The following is a 16958-nucleotide window of genomic DNA, read 5'->3' as shown; positions in this document are numbered from 1 at the left end:
CTCATGGTGACCCGTGTGTGTGTGTGTTTTTTGTGGCAGTGCTTGCAAGTGGATATATGTATATATGTGTGTGTGTATGTATACTTGCTTGTGTGTGAATGTGTATATTTACCTAGTAGTATTTACCTAATTGTAGTATACAGGAAAGGAGCAACGCTCATTGTTTCCCATCTCCTACTCTTGTGTGTGTGTGCGCGCGCGCGCGTGTGTGTGTGTGTGTGTGAGAGAGAGAGTGAATGTGTGTGTGTGAGTGTGAGTGTGAATGTATGTGTGAATGTATGTGTGTGTGTGTGTGAGAGAGAGAGTGTGAATGTGTAAATGTGTGCATGTGTGTATTTACCTAGTTGTATTTTACGGGAAGGGGAGCTATGCTCGTGGTGTCCCGTCTTTATATCGTGTGAATGTGTGTGTGAGAGAGTGTGAATGTGTAAATGTGTGTATGTGTGTGGTGTGTGTGAGAATGTGTGTATGTGTGTGTGTGTGTGTGTGTGTAAATGTGTGCATGTGTGTGTGTGTGTGTGAATATATTTGTGTGTGTATGTGTGTGTGAATAATGTTATCATACACAAGTAAGTTTTGCATTGTTTTATGTACACTTGTGGATGTATTTACCTAACTGTACTGTAGTAGTATACAGAAAAGGAGCAATGCTCGTTGGGTCCTATGTGTGTGTGTGTGTTTACACGTGTATACTCGTCAATGTTTTTATACACTTATATGTAAGCAAATGTCCACGTACAGGTATGCACAGTACCACACCTTTGCGACATTCCCAAGTAGGTGTACAACCCGTGACCTGTTGCATCTTCAGAGGTCGTAGCCGTAGTACTGTATTGTTGTGATGTGCTGTGTTACGCAGTGATGTGCTGCATGTCCTCACGCCACCCTCATGATCGGCTGCCTTCCAAACCCCCTCAACACGGTCACGACCTCAAAGGCTGCCCCTCCGGCCAACGCCTGGCGATGTTATTCAGTCATGGGCGAGTGGTCCCTGATTCAAAACAGGGGTCTGGATTGATCGAGACCCCAGATTGACCCTGGGTACACCCTCTGTCCGGATAGAACCGTCTGACGTCATCTGGAACGAGATCCTTTGAGGCGTCGCCGTGTTGAGGAGGTCGTGCGCTGCGTTTGCGTGTTCGGACCCTTGGACCCGGCTTAGTCGTCGTCATCGTATCTGATGAAGTACGTGACCGGCTCCGCCCCGAAGGAACTCATCCGGAAGTAGTAGCCGTTGGCGTTTGGGGGCCACTCGAACGAAGGGGCTGACGAAAGGCGGCGGGAGGAACCCCCTGTCGAAGTCGCCGACGAAGGCGTGAAGGTGTTCTTGCCGAAGGCGGGTCGCTGGGTGACGCTGTTCACGGAGGGATTCCCGAACTTGTTGGAGACGTTGGGCACTAAGGAGTTGGTGCCCGAAACGCCCGTGCCCAGGTTGTTGGAGCTCAGTGCCTGAAAGGTATTAGCCCCACGAAACCCCAACCCAGAGTTCCTGTTGCTGACGAAGGCGCCGACGGGGTTTCTGTTACTTTGGAACCTGTTGTTGGTGTTGAACCTATTGGTGTTGGTGTTGAACCTATTGGTGTTGGTGTTGAACCTATTGGTGTTGGTGTTGAACCTGTTGGTGTTGGTGTTGAACCTGTTGGTGTTGGTGTTGAACCTGTTGTTGTTACTGAATCTGTTGAAGTTGCTGTTGGTCCTGAATCTGTTGTTGTTGAACCCGGAACTCCTGAAGGCGTTTCCTCTGAATTGGTTGTTTCTGTGGACGAGATAAAAGAGTAGTTACTGGTTTTTAATTCATTTGTTATTTTATTTCGTTTTATTTATTTCTATTATTATTATATATTTTTTGCTTGTTTTTGTCGGGTGAAGCGGAAGTTTCCATACACAAGGTCAAAACAGGAACAGGGCAGGTCACTCAAGAAAATAACAATATTGACTGACTAGTTGTGTCATCATTCTGTCTCAATATTTTATGCGCCTCCTCGTGACGTCATTCATTTTTTTTCCTTCCGAAGTGAATTGATGACTTATTGTTCTTGTACATTCAAGTCCTGCGAGTTGAAATGAGCGGCTATGTATTCAGGGGAGGTTTGTTATTTATATAATTCACACACACACACACACACACACACACACACACACAGGCACACACACACAGGTAACACACACGTAACCCCCCCACACACACATACACACACACAGGTACACAATGAGCACAATGACTCGGTGGGTTGAAGATGTGATAAGATTAAGAGGAGACGTCACGCTCGAGGGATTGGACTTGGTGATTACTAGAAAACCCGGAGTGATTGCCTTTTTGAAGTATGGCAAGAGGAGATTTAGAGCCAATGAACGAGTAATACAGAGAAGGGGATAATTTGGGGGAAACAAGCATGTTTGAAAAAAGTTGTTTAGAAATTGCTCGAGAAATTCAGAAATGGAAATTATTTTTAAAGCTAAAAAAAATACAAGCTGTTGATGAATATGATTCATGATTCGGTTTAACGTCGCTAACTCCCCCTATCAGCAGGCTAGGACGTTGCCTCTTGCAGAGGAAGTTAATGAACCATGCCTCTGATCCAACTCATTGGCGGCAGGGTTCGAACTGCCGTCACCTCGACCTCCTCCTCAAGTAGCGACGCTCTAACCAGCTCGGCGAGTTGTCGTTGGGGAATAGTCAGGACAAGTTCCGAATTGTTCCTTTTGTATGCAGCCAGCATGGTACAACGGTAACGTCGTTGCCTTGGGACAATCAGTCGTGCAACCAATGGTTCGAGTCCCAGTGACTGTTTTCTGTGTAAGAATAAATGAATGGATGAGTAGACGTGGGCCATCATCTCACCTTCGAAGGTTTCCCAAGTTCCCGGACGCGCGGAGCCTTGTGAGGGCGGCCTGGGCCCGGGCCCTGTCGCCGGGGTCGTCGTCGTACAGATCTTCATAGAGGTCTTCTAGCGAGTCGTCGTCGTCGTCGTGGAAGTCGTCGAAATCGTCGAAGTCGTCGTCGTCGATGAAAATGGTACGACTGCCCGGTCGAGAGAACTGTGGAGACAGAAAATGTGGTGAGGGAATAAAACCAAAGAAAATGAAATGAAATTAAATTCATTGAACTAAGTTACTAAGTTTAAATGAAATAATTTAGATAGTAATTGACAATGAGGGTCTAAAACTGCGTCATCAAACGAAAATAGAGGGTGATAATGCCTCTCCCTTCCGCTGCAGAGGAGAGTTGATATAGTAAAATCACCAGACATCTTGAATAACAATTATGAAACTCCGCAAAAGGGCTTAAAGGGATAGACCGCAGATAGTCCTCTCTATTCGGAGTCTCCATAACTAGAAACTCTCAAACATTCGAAACGAAAAGTTCTTGCATCTAGGAAAATCCAGACACTAGAAAAGGAACCATCTAGTATTCTGGAAGTTCTCCAGAATATATTTTCGTTCCAAATATCAAAGATTTCTGAAACTGAGAACCTCGATAACAGAGAGCGCCCTCTGGGTATACGGACGCTGTCCGCCCGAGGCGAGGCGACTGGACTTCGGGGAAAGGTGACTTACCTGACCGAACTGGGCGCTGGCCACTGCCAGGAGCAGACACAACACCACCTGCGGGGGAAGAAGAGATCGGTGAGTCAAGGTCCAGGCAGTCTCCGCAGTGAGAAGGAGAGGAGAACCCATCGGGAGGGGAGGGAGGGGGAGTAGGATTGACAACCGTTAAGTGGAAGTCGTGGGGGTTAAAATTGTCATAAATACACACACACGAGCATAGCTCCCCTTCCCGTAAGATACAACTAGGTAAACACACGCACATGCATACACTCATACACATAATCACACACACATACACATACACACACACACTCGTACTCATACACATACAGGCATACACACACGTATACACACACACAATCATACTCGTACACATACACACATGCATACACACTCAAGTCACACTTAATCTTTGTCGTTCGTAATAGACAAGTTAATCCTTCTACAGCAGCAAGTAAGCAGTCAGATTGGCACCAGTTCCTCCCTCTCCCTCCCCCTCCCCCTCGTTCTCCTCCCCCTCCCTCCCGTCACCAACTTTCACCCGGGACGCAAAAACGCTCAAGTCAAGGTCGGCTGGATTCGTCTTCGCCACCTCCACCCACCCTCCTCCCCCTCCCCACCCCCACCTTGCCCTTCACCCTCTGCCCCCCCACGTACACCCCCACACCCCCAACAACACCAACAGGGCTATCACCATTATCACCATCGCTACCCTCACCACTACTGTCACCATCGTCGCTATCATTATCACCACTTTAACCATCGTTGTCACCATTTTCACGACCTCTATCACCATAATTATCATTATCGCCAACATCACCAACATCTTTAGCTCCACCATTACCGCCACCTTAACGATTACCATCATTTCTATAATTATCACCATTTCCACCCTCATCACCACCACCATCATCACAAAGAGTACCATTGTCATCACAATCATCCCACCATTATCACCATCTACATCACCACCATCACCAATCCCCCCTCTCCCCCGGTCTCCCCCCTCCCTCGGTCTCCCCGCTCTCTCTCCACCTCCCCCGTCTCTTGTCTTCTCTATGTTGTCCTGTTTCTTAGGGTGCCTCTCTTCCCTCGCTCTTTTCGCCTTTCTTCTCTTTATGTCTCTTGATGCTTCTGCTCCACCTCCTCCTCCTCCTCTTCTTCCTCCACCTTCTCATCCTCCTCCACCTCCTCCTTCTCATCTTCCACCTCCTCTGTTGTTATCCAGCTCTCCTTCATCCTCACCTTTTGGTCTTTCATATTTTTTCCAGGCAGAAATAATACAGGGTGTTTCTGCGGGATGGACATCGAAGAGAATCACCTCCCCGATGTCCGTATTCAGAACGTATCCTCATCCCCATCTGGAGGTGCAACCCCATGGGGCTGTCACTCGGTCTCCGGGCCGGCCCAAGGTCTCCATGTACTACGACAATTGTTCGCTTCACGTTTTCATATCAGGGCAACTTACAACCGGCGACTGATCTCCTCCTCCTCCTGAGGACCGTCGCCGTCTGCGGTAGGGATGCGGGTTTCCAGACCATGAAACTAGGGTATTAGTTATGATAATTTTCTCCACATTTTGTCTTCTCTCTTTCAGTCTCCTCCCTCTCTCTCCTCTCTCTTTCTCTCTCATTCTTCCCCCCCTCTCTCTCTCTCTTTCTCGCTCTCTCTCTCTCTCTCTCTCCTCCCCCTCTCTCTTCCTCTCTCTCGTTTTTCCTCTCTCTCGTTTTTCCTCTCGTTTTTCCTCCTCTCTCTCTCTCTCTCTCTCTCTCTCTCTCTCTCTCTTTCTCGCTCTCTCTCTCTCTCTCTCCTCCCCCTCTCTCTCGTTTTTCCTCTCTCTCTGAGGTTGTCGCAGTGTCGTTCTCACATTTGGGCTTGACGTATTGGCCTCGTGGTCCCAATGCTTTGCGAGATTTATGGTTTTCCTTTTTCCTTCCTTCCCTTCGGGGGAGCTCGTGTCGGCCTCGAGGTCGGAACCAGCGAGTTCGGAGGACCTCGCAAGAAGCACCGAGTGCCACTTTATATTTTATGTTCTCCCTGCCGCCAGGTGATTTTATTCATCGTCGTGGCACCCTCTCCCCCCCCCCTTCCGTACCGTGTGGCACCTTTACTTATGTTCGGACAGTCGCCTGGCGATTATATTAAGAGCGGATTAAGTCTCGTCCTGGTTGGCGGGCGATCGACGCCATTTTGGATCTTTTTCCGACGACGATGAAGATGGTATGATTAAGTCCTCCACCTCTCAGTCATTACAAAAAAATAAGTAAATAAAATAAATAAATCAATCAATCAATTCCCGTAGGTAGGGGCATGTTTCAGTTCGGTTAGATTAAGGTTGGGTTAAGTTGGATTATTTTGGGTTTGTTTAAATACGTCGGTGGAAGACAAATTTTCATGAAAAATCGATTGAACACATTGACCCGAGCAACAGACCAGTAGATTATCAAATTTGATTAAGTAAATTTAGGAGAGAATATTCCAGTCATTGGTTAAATTTTCACCAGAAATGGCGTGGATACATTTCTAACCTCGAGTTAACAGTTAATTTTGAAAAATAAAATAAAATAAAACTGCAGGCATAAGATCTTTTTCCCAATTGCATTTGAGAAATTCGAGACCCGAACTGGACGACATGACGTCACAGATAGGCCCCGCCTCCTTGGACGTGGAGAAGCGATGTCGACTTGAGGCTGGTCAAGACTACAAAAAGTTTCAATCAAACTAAGAACACTCTTGAGTCTTCTCTTGACCTTTTGGAACCGTGAGGTGATTTTATTCAGCTGAAGGAACGCTTCAAAAGACGAAAGGTGGGGATGCTACGGAGATGAAGAAAATCAGCTGGCAACAAACAGAATGAAAAGAAATCACCCGGTACAAGTGAAGAGGAGTATTTAACGGTTGGAACAACCTCGGTGAGAGAAGATGGAAGTTTTGAGGGGAGGGAGAGTTGGTGGAAAAGGAGGGGGGGAGGTAGGGTCAGAGGTGATTTGTGGAGGCGGGGGTGGGGGGGGGGGGCAGGGGAGATATTTTAAGTGACGGCGGCAATAAAGAGGAGGGGAGAAACAAGGAAGGGAACCTGTCAAGGCCGAGGTGGTGCTTGGAATTTGGAGGAGGAGGAGGCAGAGATAAGGAAGCAAGGTTGGAGGAGAAGAGGAGAGGGAGCGAGGCTGAAAGAAGAGGAGGAGGAGGAGGGGAGAGGGAGCGAAGATGGAGGAAGAGGAGGGGAGAAGGAGCGAGGATGGAGGAGGAAGAAGGAGGTAAATCGTTAATATATTTTTTTCCTCTGTATTTCTGATAAGTCACATTTAACTCTCTTTGATCACCTCTTCGAAAGAGTCGCTGTCACAGTGGCCAAGACTCATCCTGTCTTCACGAAATTATATGACACACACACACACACACACACACACACACACACACACACACACACACACACACACACACACACACACACACACACACACACACACACACACACACACACACACACACACACACACACACACACACACATATGACATTCTCTCGCTGGTAACCGAATCGGAGACGTGCTGTCCTCGCATTCGCTTAGTTGTGGGTTTAAATCCCGCACTCCTCTCCAATTCAAGTGGATAACAGGGCAAAGGTTTCGGACGCAGCTACACAGCGCCTCCTGGCGTAGGCTCCTCGCCTTCACCAAAATTCCCTTTGACCCCTTTTATCTGGAGTCTCATGTGTAAGGGGAGACTTCATCCGGGGAATGGAGAGACTTGGGACAATCCGGGAGATGCTTCCTCCGGAGGGCAGAGGGTCCTCAGGATGTCCGGAAATGGATTTTTCCGGATAATAGAGGGACTCTGCGGTCATGAGGTAGTTTTCGCTCCAGTTACTGACGTCACCACTCTCTGGATCCTGAGAAGTAGGTGCGGGCGCCCTCCTTCCTCCTCCTCCTCCTCCTCCTCCTCCCCCTCCTCTATCTCCTCCTCCTATCTCCTCCTTCCTTTTCGTTTTTTCTTCGTGTTCTTTGTCGTTCTTGTCTTCTTTTTCCTTCCTCGTCTTCGACATCTCCTTTTCCTTCGATTTCTTATTGGTCTTTTTTCATCTTTTCCCCTCCTCGTCTCCCGCGTCTTCTTCTCCTTTCCTCCTTTTCCCTCTTCATTGTCTTTGTTTTCTTTTTTTCTTATTCGTGTTCCTCTGTCTTCTCTTTTCCTCTTTTTTCTTCTTCATTGTCTTTGTCTTCTTCCTTTTCTTCTTGTTCATATTCCTATGTCTTCCCTTTTCCTCTTTCTTCTTCATTGTATTTGTCTTCTTCCTTTTCTTCTTATTCATATTCCTATGTCTTTCCTTTTCTTCTTTTTTCTTCTTCGTTGTATTTGTCTTCTTCCTTTTCTTCGTATTCATGTTCCTATGTCTTCCCTTTCTTCTTTCTTCTTCATTGTATTTGTCTTCTTCCTTTTCTTCATATTCATTTTCCTATGTCTTCCCTTTTCTTCTTCGTTGTATTTGCCTTCTTCCTTTTCTTCTTATTCATGTTCCTATGTCTTCCCTTTTCCTCTTTCTTCTTTGTATTTGTCTTCTTCCTTTTCTTCGTATTCATGTTCCTCTCTCTTTTTACTGAATCTCACACGAGACCTCGACGTGTTCGGTATACCACTTTGCAAACTGGTTTTTCATCCACCGACTCGCCTTCATCTTCTTCTTCTTCTGCCCCCCACCCCCCCTCTTCCCACCAACATCGTCGTGAGAGCTCCGTTAGCCAATTATTATTCCACAGAGGCAGACGTTCCCGTCCGAAGTGGGCAATTAACAAGGGTCAGGGTGGGGCGCTCGGGGGTGGTGGGAGAGGTGCACTCCCACCCACACCCACACCTGACTCACCCACTGGCTTCATCATCGTCTCTTATGACTTCAGATTTGGAATGTAGGTCAGTGCATTACAAAATTGGCAGTGGTCGGACGAGTTTGAAGATATACATAGACAATGGTGGATAATATCCAGGGGAAAGGAATATTAAATGAAGGGAAGGATATGGAGGAGAAGAGAGAGAGAGAGAGGGAGGGAGAAGGACGACGACACCGAAACTACTCGAGGCTTCTATTTCCTCTGGTCCCTTTGGTTTGGTGTCGCCAGAGGGACAAACAAAATATTCGTGTGTATAGGAGGGCAATGATGATGGAAGTAAGGAGAGGACATAGGGAAGGATGGAAGAGGAGATAGGCAGTGTTAGATTGGGTGAAGTTAAGTTAGATTAAGTTTAAGAAGAGTAATGGAATAAAGAGATTAGGGGCTCTACTGACTTGGCTGTGTGAGACAGAGAGATAAAGAGAGAGAGAGAGGGAAAAGAGAGGTTGGGGGTCAGGAACCCGGATTCACCAAACTTTTACGATCATAAGATTTGTCACTGATCCTGTGGCTGGGATGAGGAGGCTGCCACCGCGTTCCCATAGGTGGAGGAAAAGGAATGGGACGGAGCGAAGGGGACTGAGGGATTCCCTGTGTCTCTCTTTCTCCTTTGAAGAATCAAGACATAATGTTTTGACGTGACCTCTCCCCTTGCAAGGGAGAAAGGGTTTTCGGTTTGTAAATCTACAAGAGGAAGCTCGCTGGCTGAGAGAGTTAGGGCGTCGTTACTTGCGGCGAAGGTCGAGGAGATAGCGGTTCGAGTCCTGCCACCGGCGAAGTTGAGCCAAGGGCATGGTTCATTACATCCCACGCTACAAAGCCCTCTGTGAGGGGCACCATCCTAGCCTTCCGATAGGGAGGAGTCTATGACGTTAAACCAAATCAATCAAAACGTACAAGATTAACCTTAGGCTGTTGGAGTCTTGTTTTTTTAATTTTCTTTTCATGACAGCATTGTGGAAACAATTATTTTGATTCTCTGGGGCGATTGGCACAACTTCTTTGCCATGTAGTGTCCTTTATATCGTCTTTCAGCAAGAAATTTAAAGTTTTTGTACAAGGAAATTGGTATGGCTGCCTTGATGGAAAAGCTTCTTCGAAGGGGAATTTTCTGACAATTTATCTTAAGTCTTACGATCGTAGATACTTGGTTAAGGACCCGAAGAGTCGACTTGGCGTGAGGTTGTCGAAGAAAGTAAAGGGAAGGGAAGAGGAAGAGGTGAAGGTCGTTAGAGATGAGGACGAGAGGGAGAGGACTGTGCTAACTGGCCAGGGATGCTTTTAAGATCACTGGCCAGGTCGACTTGGGTCAAGGGGAGACGAGGCTGTCTACCTGCTTGCCTTTCTCTCTCTCTCTCTCTCTCTTCGGTACCTTCCCTCCCCACTCCCTGTGTTCTTCCTCCACTACTTAAAGTACTCCTTCACCTTTGGCATATGCCCCAAAAGGGAGTGAGAGGGAATTTCAGCTAAGGAAAAAAAAGTGAAAGTGAAATTGAAGACATTAGGAAATAAAAGATAGATGGGAAATTTCTTGGAAGAGATGGATTAATGATGATGGAATGACTAAATTGAGGAGATCTGTTCCCTTCGTACAATCAAGTGTAGAAATAAAGATAAATATTAGGAAAGTCAAAACATATAGATCGTAGATGGAACAAATATAAGTGATACATTTGAAATATACGTAATGAATATACAATGCATTAAATTTGCTATTTTTTTGAGAGAAGGGGAATGAAAACTTATTGAAATGGTATATATATATATATATATATATATATATACATATATATATATATATATATATATATATATACATATATATATGTATATATATATATATATATATGTATATATATATATGTATATATATATGTATATATATATATGTGTGTATATATATATGTATATATATATACATGTATACATATGTATATATATATATTTATATATGTATATATATATGTATATTATATATATTCATACATATGTATATATATATATGTATATAAATATGTATATATATATGTATATATATATATATATATATATATAATACACACACACACACATATATACATGTACTGTATGTATGTATGGGATGGAGGGAGGAACCTCAACAAAGAACCTCAGGCTCGTTTCACACGTATCGACTTTTCGCCGTATGCCGTCCTCGACACGACGTCGTGCTCTCAAATAACCATGGATGTTTATGGACTTTTCATATGTGGCCGTAGTCGTGACGTGTAAAAGCGTTTATAGACATCCATGATTGAGAGCACGACGTCGTGTCGGGGACGGCGTACGGCGAAAAGTCGATACGTGTCAAACGAGCCTCACGTTGTCTCCCTGTTCTTTAGCGTGAGAGCAGTGACTCCTGGATGAGGTTGGGCTTATTTTCCTTCAACGTTCGATTAAGTAGCGGTACCTTCCACTTCCAGAATTTTTTTCGCCGCAAAATCACTATGACAAACATTTTTAGTTTCTCAAAATAAAAAAATAAATTTTAAATAGATAAATAAAATAAATAATAAATAAATAAATGTCTTGGAGAAAAATTATTTTCCTCCAGCTTATGAGATTCCTCCCCGAAAGCGGCGGGCTGCAAATCTGCTCCAACTGTCGGAGGAAAAATAACCCAGTGTGATAACGGCTTTACGAGTGCCGTGGTACCATTTTCCCCAACTTTGAAACGATCCGTTTTCTACGACCTAAGCTGATCACGACATGGAATGTACAGTCACGAGAAAAAGTCTTCATCCACCCTAAGATTTCCATGATACAAAACTAAAATTCTTTGTTTGATAACCGGTTTTTTCATATGTTAATTTTTTTTTTACCTAGCTATAAGGTAAATACTGCATAGGAAAATATGTCACGTAATCGACAAAGAAAAATATCATTAGTAGAGAGACCAAACGCAGAGTATGGGATCCAATGTATTAAACGTTTAGCCCAGCAGGGCTTCTTCAGAAATAACATAGTGGGCAAACATCTGACTTCTTATATAACCCGAGCTTGCGGGGAGAAACGAACATGAAACTGGTGTAAACACATTTTGCGTTTGGCCTCTCTCCTACAGTGCTGTTGCGGTCGTTGCTGCTTTTACTCATTTGAAAAAGATCATACTGACGTTGTGAGAACAGGTAACGTGTGTCAAAACTTTTGATCGTGACTGTACCTTTGTTGAGGTTACATTCTGGCAGCTACCAACCTGTCTCAAATAGGTATAATCTTATCTTTGATGATGCTCGATTCTATCAAGTACTTGTGTATCTAAAAATAGATCTCATCATAACAAATTCCCTAGGAGTAGGCTACTCTCCTTGTCAACACAGATGGCAACGTTTTGTAATTCGGCAGCGTATTACATAGGCAGACTTGAGTAGTTATTGAATTATGAAAAATATTTCCTTTGAAATAGATAAATAAGTAAATGAATTAATAATTGGATTAGTAAGTAAGTAAATAAAGATAAATGATATAGGCAGTCAGTTTGAATAAATCTTCCAAATGAATTATGGAAGATGCCCTTTAAGACAAATAAACAAATACGTAGATAAATAAATAGATAAGTGAAAGAATAAGTAGATATATAGATAAGTGAATAGATAAATAAAAATTAACAATATCGACAGTCGCTTTGAACAAATGACTATTCCAATGGGACTCGAACCTTGGGCCGTACATTACGAGACGGATGTTTTTCTATTGTCTGACACTAGAACAGAATTAGACGACACTACTGAATGAAATTATTTGGAGTTAGTGAGAATAGAAAGACTTAAAAGGATATATTTGCCCTATTAATTGGTTTATTGTTAATTCATCTTAATCTGGTGATTTCTGATAATAATAGAAACTATCTTAGCCCAAACAAAAGGCACGTTCCCAAGAGAAATAGATTAATAAGTAGGTAGATATACATAAATATAATAATATAAATAAATGCGTGGAAACTACAGACTAACAATTCTGCAACACTGATTTAAGAGTGTTCAGAAATACAAATATAATCAGTTTGAACTCTAATTTCTCAGCTCGGTTCATAATAAAATTCCATTCCTTAAAATCCACTCGAGCAGGATCCACCACCACCCATCCACCATTTCCATGGGTGGATCGGAATTCTCTTGTTATCTACATGAGAAAAAATAATTGAATAAAAGGATTTTACAAAGGATTACAAAGGAAGAGGATAGCGACTAGAGACCTTTTGGTCCATAACTAGGTCGGATGCGAAAAAATGAAATAAGTAAATAAATAAAATAATGATAAATGGAAAAATAACAGGTAAATGATAATGATTTATAAATGATAAATCATTAAATAATAAAAGGTAAACATATAAGAATAAATCAATAAAATAGATCATCAATGATATATTTTTTGTTTAGGAGTTTTCGTGTATAAATAATCTGTGTATATAAATGTACATGTATGTGATTGCATATGACGTGTTTGTATATGTGCATATGTATGCGTGTATATATGCATATATATATGTGTGTGTTGTACTAAGTCACTGTCACTTGTTACGTGTTAGCGAAGGTTCGAGTCCTTAGCTTGACCACGTTCCAATTTCTGCATGTCGGCCTCCTCGAGTTACTCAACGTTGATGGCCTAGAATTAAAGTGAATTGTGGTCGATAAATGTATATATATATATATATATATATATATATATATATATATATATATATATGTGTGTGTGTGTGTGTGTGTGTGTGTGTGTGTGTGTGTGTGTGTGTGTGTGTGTGTGTGTGTGTGTGTGTGTGTGTGTGTGTGTGTGTGTGTGTGTGTGTGTGTGTGTGCATATTTGATCATTCCTTGGAATTTGCATCCAGGAATCGAATCAAACCAGGGCTTCAAGAGCTGTCGGACCCGCCTCTTGTTGCTCCCACTCCCTTGTCAACAGACCTATGTAATCCAAGACGCGGGAACCTAATGACAATGGACCTATATGACAATGGTAATTTATGATTGACATATGCATGCATGTAAACACACACACACACTATATATATATATATATATATATATAGATATACAGATATCGTATATTTTTATATATATATTTCTATATATATATATATATATATATAATACAATATATACACGGAAAGCCACAAAAAAAAATAGTAAACTATGGTTCACAGTTTGTCGTTTTCCGCATACTTAGAATCAGGTCTATGTGATTTGTTTGTCCTACACCCACACCCACACCCACCCCCCACCCCACCCCACACACACACATATATATATATATATATATATATATATATATATATATATATATATATATATATATATTTGTGTGTGAATGAGTTTGCGTATGTGTGTGTGTCCACTGTACAGTGGTGCGACTGGTGGTAAGGAAACACAGGTTGTTTAAGGGATACCAATATATTCTGACGTTTTGACTAGAAGCCTGATTTGCATATACCCGTCACTGAAGAAGACTTGCAGTCGAAACGTCAGAATATATTAGTATTCTTGATTCATCCCGTGTTTTCGAGCCACCTTTCCAATGCATGTATGAGTATGTGTGATTCATTGTGGTCTTGGATCACGTGTTGAACTCGTGATCGACAGCTGTTTCCCTCCCGGAAGAGAGCTCAGAGCTCATATATGACCAGTGTATGGGTAATCCTGTGACTTTACATGCACACACACACTCAACTCCCAAGAGAGTTGGAGTAACGACTTGTAGCGCACTGATACTAAGAATTATTTCAGCCCTGGTCGGGATTCGAACCCGAACCGCTGTAGTGGCGGCCGGGAGCTCTAACCACTGCGCCACGAGTCGTGTGTGTGTATGTACGCGTGTGTGTGTTTGTGTGTGTGCATATATATATTCATAACCGTGTAAAGTAAATGAAGAGTTTCTCCTGTCTTTATACGGGGATCACTGTGTTAGCCTTTGTCGCCTGTGGGTTCCTGCACAGGGAGCGCTGTCCTTCTGGCCCCCCGCTGGCTCTGCGGGGGCACCGTTGCGTCATACGGAAAGTCACCCCGGGCGACATGAGGTCACGAGACTGACTGAGTCGGCCCCACGCCGCGCTTGCGCGATTGAGCGGGCAAAGCGTTTTTCGTCCGTCAAAGTAAACACACAGTTTCCGTCCTTTTTTATAAGTGTTACGTTGTTGTTAGATGGTATGAGTGTCGAGTGACGTTTCTATTCCCCGTGGACACTGTACGTGGTAGTTTTTTTGTTTTTTGGAGTTTTGTACACACGATGCTTGTTGGTCACCCCCTCTGGGCCACAGAGGCGGAGGCTACTACGAGAGTGGCGTATACCCATATATGGTAAACTTTGTCAAGAAATACCATTCACTTGAGGAGAAACACCCACCAGGATCCGCATGGTGCTCGGCACAAGAGAATAATTCAGAGTTCAGAATGACACAGGATAGCCAGAGCGTCGCCTTATGCCTTTATACCGGCGGTTCCCGGCGCCACCCACAAGTGGAAGCCTCCTCGTGATTGGCCCGAGAGCTTTCCCGCCAACTCCTCCGTGCTGCCATTGGTCCATTCAAAGTGAACAACTTTTTATTCTCGAACTTGGGGATCTTCTTTTGTTCGATTAAGCTTCTCGTGACTGATGCTGCTCTCTCTCGGATCTGAGCGTTGTGGGGTAAGGTCTCGTACGCGAATGAGCTAATGGAGAAGAGGAGTTATGCAGATTATGTCTTCGCCGAGTAACGGTTCTCCTGTTGCTCGTAAACAGAAATTATGTCGTCGGCGCGTCTCGCGTGAAGGCCAAGCCAGAGCCTATGGACACACATCCGGACGCGTTCGTTTCTGTCCTGCAAGGTGAGCGAGAAAAGACACGGCCTGGGAACGGAAGATGAGCACACGAAAAAGAAGAAGAAAAAAAAAAAAAGGTGAGGTAGCGGAATGTGGCTACCAAAGCTCGTGAGGAGTGTGAGAGTCTTCAGCTGGCTCAACGTGAGAGGCTCTTTCGCAGCTGGTGGGCGTCTCATAGCCCCAGGTGGCTCGTTTCCCGAACTGGTACTGACCTGCCTGGACGTGAACCAATTCTTGTGAACTGTACCGCCTCAGGAAGGTGGGCGTGTGAGCTCGTGTCAGCGGGCAACCCTCAAGTCGACGTTGAAAAGCGACGGTGAGATGAGAAAGGAGCTCAGAGGAGATGGAAAGAAGAAGGTGGATGAGGTACATATTGCAACAGAGAACGTTTCCAATCTCGAATAAAGAGCTGGAGAAAAAGAGAATAAGAAGGGGGAGGGGGAAGAGAGTAGAGAGGAAGTTTGGGGGGGAGTAGAGAGGCATTCTCGAAATTATTTTCGGTGGGGGGAGGGGGAGGGGATTGCAAAATCGTCTTTCAAGAACTTCTTGTTTTTCTTACTCCCCCCCCAACACACACACTCAATTTCTATTTCTTCATCTGGGAACTGACCAGAAGACGGCGATTGCAATGACGTAATGCCCGCAGACAGACAGACATAGAAAGACAGATAGACAAAGACGTAGACAGACAGACAGGCATGTGCAAACAGACAGACAGACAGACATAAAGACATAAACAGATAGGCAAATATAGACAGACAAACATGGATGGACAGACATACAGACAGACGGATAGACATGAGAAAACAGACATACAGACAGACAAAGACATAAATAGGCAGATACAGACAGACAGATATAGACGGACGGACAGACAGAAAGACATAGACAGGCAGACATAGACAGACAAACAGACTCTGAGGCGCGGTGGTGATGTCCGAGGACCTTCCCGAGTTTCTTCCTCCTCTTCCACCACCCTTTCCCCTTCTTGTCCTCTTCCTTCTCCTCTTTCGTCTTCCCTTCTCCTCTTCCTTCTTCCTATTCGTCTTCCTCTTCCTTTACCTCCTCCTCCTCTTCCTCCTCGTCCTTCTCGTCTTCCTTTTCCTCGTGTTCCTCGCCCTCCTCTTCCTCTTTCTCATCCTCTTCCTCCTTTTCATTTCTCTTCTTCTCACTATACTTTCATTGACTTGTTTCTCTCTTTCTCTCTTTCCACTCAATCTTTCGTTCTCATAATGTTTCTCCTTTCTGTCCTCCTCCATTCTTTCTTTCCATCTTTCTTTCTCTCTTCCTTCCTTCCTTCCTTCCTTCCTTCCTTTCTTCCTTCTTTGCCTCCTCCCTCCTCCCCTTCCTCCCTTTCTTCTGTCCTTCCATTCACGATATGTCCTCTGCCTCTGCAGTGCCCATCCATTAAGCTGCCTTCCATTCTTTCCCCCTCCGGTTGTTACCCCCCCTCTCTGCCTCCTTGCCCTCTGAGTCGAAAATTAGTCGAGAATGAACTCGTTCCTAGAACTGTGCCTTCTTTATCTACTTTCCGAAACATATATGCATATATATATATATATATATATATATATATATATATATATATATATATATATATATATATATATATATGTATATATATATACATATATATATATGTATGTATACATATATGTATATATATATATATATATGTATAAATGTGTGTGTGTGTGTGTGTGTGTGTGTGCGTGTGT

General features: G+C 43.8%; 1 protein-coding gene across 1 annotated transcript; it reads right to left on the bottom strand.

Annotated features, from left to right (window-relative positions):
- Positions 1–256: 256 nt before the first annotated feature.
- On the bottom strand, positions 257–14839 carry LOC143029463 (uncharacterized). The gene is made up of 4 exons (XM_076192110.1): positions 14786–14839; positions 3559–3606; positions 2843–3039; positions 257–1756 (listed from the first exon to the last, which is right to left on the bottom strand). Exons 1-4 carry the CDS (start codon positions 14795–14797, stop codon positions 1159–1161), a joined length of 855 nt encoding a protein of 284 aa, XP_076048225.1. The 5' UTR covers positions 14798–14839; the 3' UTR covers positions 257–1158.
- Between the last annotated feature and the right edge of the window lie 2119 nt (positions 14840–16958).

The sequence above is a fragment of the Oratosquilla oratoria genome, chromosome 11, assembly GCF_046742065.1.
Source record: "Oratosquilla oratoria isolate Oo_2021 chromosome 11, ASM4674206v1, whole genome shotgun sequence".
In the NCBI taxonomy this organism is placed as follows: domain Eukaryota; kingdom Metazoa; phylum Arthropoda; class Malacostraca; order Stomatopoda; family Squillidae; genus Oratosquilla; species Oratosquilla oratoria.
The sequence above is the reverse complement of the archived record's forward strand: the minus strand, read 5'-3'. Positions and strand labels throughout refer to the sequence as shown.